The sequence below is a fragment of the Oncorhynchus masou genome, chromosome 11, assembly GCF_036934945.1.
Source record: "Oncorhynchus masou masou isolate Uvic2021 chromosome 11, UVic_Omas_1.1, whole genome shotgun sequence".
In the NCBI taxonomy this organism is placed as follows: Eukaryota; Metazoa; Chordata; class Actinopteri; order Salmoniformes; family Salmonidae; genus Oncorhynchus; species Oncorhynchus masou.
In genome coordinates, this window is record NC_088222.1 from 3,176,092 (window position 1) to 3,181,490 (window position 5,399).

Genomic DNA, 5,399 nt, shown 5'->3' on the forward strand with positions numbered 1-5,399 from the left:
AATCATACATATAGAAATATATATATATATTTATATATAAATAAATGGTGGGACCAACAGCAATAATTCTCTCTCTCTCTCTCTCTCTCTCTCTCTCTCTACTCTCTCCTCTTCTATCCTATCATCTCTCCCTTCTGCTAAATCCTTCTCCCTGCTGTCTCCTGATTCTGCAACTTCAACCCTACTCTCCTCCCTTTCTTCATCATTTGACTCTCACTGTCCCCTTTCCTCTCACTGTCCCCTTTCCTCACATTGAGAGCTTACAGAACTAGCCATCTCTGGAGACCGTCTCTCATCCCTCACTTCCCTTATCAACTCATCCCTGCCCATTGGCTGCATCCCCTCTTGAATTCAAGATGGCCAGAGTTGCTCCCCTCCTCAAGAAACCAACACTTGACCCCTCTGACGCCAACTAACAGTCATCTAGCAATTACTTTGCTGAGCTACTTTATTGAGGAAAAGGAACTGACAATGATTGGTCCACCTAGCTATCTGGAGATGAATGTACTGACTATGACTGGTCCACCTAGCTATCTGGAGATGAATGTACTGACTATGACTGGTCCACCTAGCTATCTGGAGATGAATGTACTGACTATGACTGGTCCACCTAGCTATCTGATGAATGTACTGACTATGACTGGAGATGACCTAGCTGGAGATGAATGTACTGACTATGACTGGTCCACCTAGATATCTGGAGATAAATGTACTGACTATGACTGGTCCACCTAGCTATCTGGAGATGAATGTACTGACTATGACTGGTCCACCTAGCTATCTGGAGATGAATGTACTGACTATGACTGGTCCACCTAGCTATCTGAAGATGAATGTACTGACTATGACTGGTCCACCTAGCTATCTGGAGATGAATGTACTGACTATGACTGGTCCACCTAGCTATCTGGAGATGAATGTACTGACTATGACTGGTCCACCTAGCTATCTGGAGATGAATGTACTGACTATGACTGGTCCACCTAGCTATCTGAAGATGAATGTACTGACTATGACTGGTCCACCTAGCTATCTGGAGATGAATGTACTGACTATGACTGGTCCACCTAGCTATCTGGATGAATGTACTGACTATGACTGGTCCACCTAGCTATCTGGAGATGAATGTACTGACTATGACTGGTCCACCTAGCTATCTGGAGATGATGAATGACTGGTCCTGACTATCTGACTGACTATGACTGGTCCACCTAACTATCTGGAGAATGAATGACTACTGGACTATATGACTGGTCCACCTAGCTATCTGGAGATGAATGTACTGACTATGACTGGTCCACCTAGCTATCTGGAGATGAATGTACTGACTATGACTGGTCCACCTAGCTATCTGAAGATGAATGTACTGACTATGACTGGTCCACCTATCTGCTGACTCTGGTCCACCTAGCTATCTGGAGATGAATGTACTGACTATGACTGGTCCACCTAGCTATCTGCAGATGAATGTCTGACTATGACTGGTCCACCTAGCTATCTGTAGATTAATGTACTGACTATGACTGGTCCACCTAGCTATCTGTGAATGTTTGACTATGACTGGTCCACCTAGCTATCTGGAGATGAATGTCCTGACTATGACTGGTCCACCTAGCTATCTGAAGATGAATGTACTGACTATGACTGGTCCACCTAGCTATCTGGAGATGACTGCATTAACTGTAAGTCGCTCAAGCAGTTGTGTTTCCCTGCAACAATCACAGAACTGTTTGCCCGGTCAGCCCTGAGCTACCCTGAGAGAGGCACTGAGCCATGGAGAAAGAGAGAGAGAGAGAGAGAGAGAGAGAGAGAGAGAGAGAGAGATAGTCTGACAAAGATAGACAAAGATAGTCTGCTCAACGTGACTGACCCAACCCTATGAATAATATACATGACAAACCGTCCATAAACAATGAGGTCGACAGGAAGAGAGAGAGAGAGAGAATGATGACACGATGAGTAGCATCTCTCCTCTCTGCATGGAGCCATGACCAGCTGAGTTCATGCCTTGCCCATCCAGAGCTGCTGTTGCCACAGCAACCCTGGGATGATGTCCGACGGAGGAGGAGGGCAAAGCAGGATGGAGGATGAAGACGGATGGAAAGAGGGTGGGATGGAGGAAAGGAAGAGGAAGATGGAGGGAGGGATGGAGGGAGGGAAGAGGAGATTGGAGGGAGGAAGTGAGGGCGATGGAGGGAAGGGATAGTGGGAAGAGGAGGATGGAGGAAGAGGAGGGAGGGTGTGAGGCAGGGTGTGAGGCAGGGAGGAGGAAGAGGGAGGAGGGTGTGAGGCAGGGAGGAGGAAGAGTAGGGGGGAATATAGAAGGTAATGCTACTCACTCTGATGATGCTGGGGCTTTCCTCTGCAGAGGTGTGCCTATCATGGCTCTCTCTCTCTCTGCTCTTCTCTTCTTGTTTCTCTCCTCCTCTGGCTTTCTCCCCCCCTCTCTCTCTCTCTCTCTCTCTCTCTCTCTCTCTCTCTCTCTCACTCCCCTCTTCCTGCTTCTCTCCTCCTCCGGCTCTGTCTCACTCTCCTCTAACTCTTCTCTTCCTGCTCCTCTCCTCCTCCGTCTCTCTCTCTCTCTCTCCTCTAACTCTTCTCTTCCTGCTTCTCCAGTTCTCTCTCTCTCACCTCCCACTCTTTCGCTCCTCCTCCTTTTCTCCCACTCCTCTATTTTGATAGGAGTTCTTCACCTCTGAAAGGACTGCTCCTCCTCCTTTGCTCCTCCTGGCGAGTCACTCTTCCAGCAGAACAGCAGTGTGTGTCAGCGGCATAACATCACATCTTTACAGAAACACACCAAGACACAGAACAACCCCGACACACAGCGACTGCAGCATCACATCCACATCTCAGTCTCATCACATCGGTCTGCAGCATCTCCCTCCACACCACTCTGACAGCTAGCACAGCCTGCAGAATGCAGGAGGGAGGGAGAGAGAGGACGAGGGAGGGAGGGAGGGAGGGAGGTGGGAGAGAGAGAGAGAGATCAAGGAAGGAGGGAGGGAGTAAGGAGAGGGAGAAAGGGAGGGGAGGAGAGAGGGAGGAGTAGGAGGAGAGAGAGAGAGGGAGGGAGGAGAGAGGGAGGAGTGGGAGGAGAGAGAGGGAGGAGAGAGAGGGAGGGGAGGGAAGTGGGAGAGAAAGAGAGAGAGAGAGAAGGCAGGGAGGGAGGGAGGGAGGCAGGAAGAGCAATCAGTTAATGCAATCCATTCCCCATGTGGAGTGGGTCGAGGATATTACAGTGTTGTAATCCTATGTATTATAGTCAAACCTGTATGTATCGTATTGCCTCATTCATTAAATTCAAGACATTCTCCAGTGCTTCTGAATACTTTTAACCAGTAGTTCTGCAAAGGAGCAAAAGTAGTCCCTGAAAATAGCATACTCTCTCCCTCTCTCTCTCTCCGTCTCTCTCTCTCCGTCTCTCTCTCTCCGTCTCTCTCTCTCCATCTCTCTCTCTCCGTCTCTCTCTCTCTCTCTCTCTCTCTCTATCCCCCCTCTCTCTCTCTCTCTCTCCCTCTCTCTCTCTCTCTCCGTCTCTCTCTCTCCGTCTCTCTCTCTCTCTCTCTCTCTCTCTCTCTCTCCCCCCCTCTCTCTCTCCGTCTCTCTCTCTCCATCTCTCTCTCTCCGTCTCTCTCTCTCCATCTCTCTCTCTCTCTCTCTCTCTCTCTCTCTCTCTCCCCCCCCTCTCTCTCTCCCGTCTCTCTCTCTCTCTCTCTCTCTCTCTCTCTCTCTCTATCCCCCTCTCTCTCTCTCCGTCTCTCTCTCTCCATCTCTCTCTCTCCGTCTCTCTCTCTCCGTCTCTCTCTCTCTCTCTCTCTCTCTCTCTCTCCCGTCCTCTCTCTCCTCTCTCTCTCTCTCTCTCTCTCTCCCTCTCTCTCTCTCTCTCATTCTCATTGTCAGCTGTGTCCACTAAGTGGTCGGGCCCACCCTGCAACCTGATTGGATAACGCTGGTGCCGGCCTCCTGTTTGCCATCACTCAAATGTTCATTAGCTTGAACAACACATTTCTAGGGGCCCATATGGGGGAAAATCAGGGGAAATGATGTGGCAAAGCTTCAAGAGAAAAGTCATTTTCAGACAAGGGATTTTGGTGGCTAATTGAGGTCAGACAGATCATTATGTACTACACATTGACACGTCCAGCTCAAAGAAAACAATAGTGGCCTAAGTAGCGAAGCATGTCTTTAATTCAAAGGCCACACAAACAAATATTCCCATGTTAATGTTTGACCTCAGAATAGGTCGGTCTGGGCAAACCTTTATTTATGTCCAGTCACTAAGTCTGGTCAGTCAATGTCTGGTTAGTCAATGTCTGGTCAGTCAATGTCTGGTCAGTCAATGTCTGGTCAGTCAATGTCTGGTCAGTCAATGTCTGGTCAGTCAATGTCTGGTTAGTCAATGTCTGGTCAGTCAATGTCTGGTCAGTCAATGTCTGGACAGTCAATGTCTGGTCAGTCAATGTCTGGTCAGTCAATGTCTGGTTAGTCAATGTCTGGACAGTCAATGTCTGGTTAGTCAATGTCTGGTCAGTCAATGTCTGGTCAGTCAATGTCTGGTTAGTCAATGTCTGGTCAGTCAATGTCTGGTGAGTCAATGTCCAATGTCTAATGTCTGGTCAGTCAATGTCCAATGTCTAATGTCTGGTGAGTCAATGTCCAATGTCTAATGTCTGGTCAGTCATTGTCCAATGTCTAATGTCTGGTCAGTCAATGTCCAATGTCTAATGTCTGGTCAGTCAATGTCTGGTCAGTCAATGTCCAATGTCTAATGTCTGGTTAGTCAATGTCTGGTCAGTCAATGTCCAATGTCTAATGTCTGGTCAGTCAATGTCCAATGTCTGGTCAGTCAATGTCCAATGTCCAATGTCTGGTCAGTCAATGTCTGGTCAGTCAATGTCTGGTTAGTCAATGTCTGGTCAGTCATTGTCCAATGTCTAATGTCTGGTCAGTCAATGTCCAATGTCTAATGTCTGGTCAGTCAATGTCCAATGTCTAATGTCTGGTCAGTCAATGTCTGGTCAGTCAATGTCCAATGTCTAATGTCTGGTTAGTCAATGTCTGGTCAGTCAATGTCCAATGTCTAATGTCTGGTCAGTCAATGTCCAATGTCTGGTCAGTCAATGTCCAATGTCCAATGTCTGGTCAGTCAATGTCTGGTCAGTCAATGTCCAATGTCTAATGTCTGGTCAGTCAATGTCCAATGTCTAATGCCTGGTCAGTCAATGTCTAATGTCTGGTCAGTCAATGTCCAATGTGTAATGTCTGGTCAGTCAATGTCTGGTCAGTCAATGTCCAATGTCTAATGTCTGGTTAGTCAATGTCTGGTCAGTCAATGTCCAATGTCTAATGTCTGGTCAGTCAATGTCCAATGTCTGGTCAGTCAATGTCCAATGTCC

At 47.8% G+C, this 5,399-nt stretch overlaps 1 protein-coding gene across 1 annotated transcript in view; it reads right to left on the bottom strand.

Moving 5' to 3' along the window:
* palm2akap2 (PALM2 and AKAP2 fusion) overlaps positions 1-2,610 on the bottom strand; it is a 167,954-nt gene extending 165,344 nt beyond the window's left edge. Inside the window, exon 1 of the mRNA XM_064977228.1 lies at positions 2,340-2,610. Coding sequence (XP_064833300.1) covers positions 2,340-2,383 — 44 coding nt within the window. The 5' untranslated portion in view covers positions 2,384-2,610. The remainder of the gene's footprint in view (positions 1-2,339) is intronic.
* Positions 2,611-5,399: the final 2,789 nt, after the last annotated feature.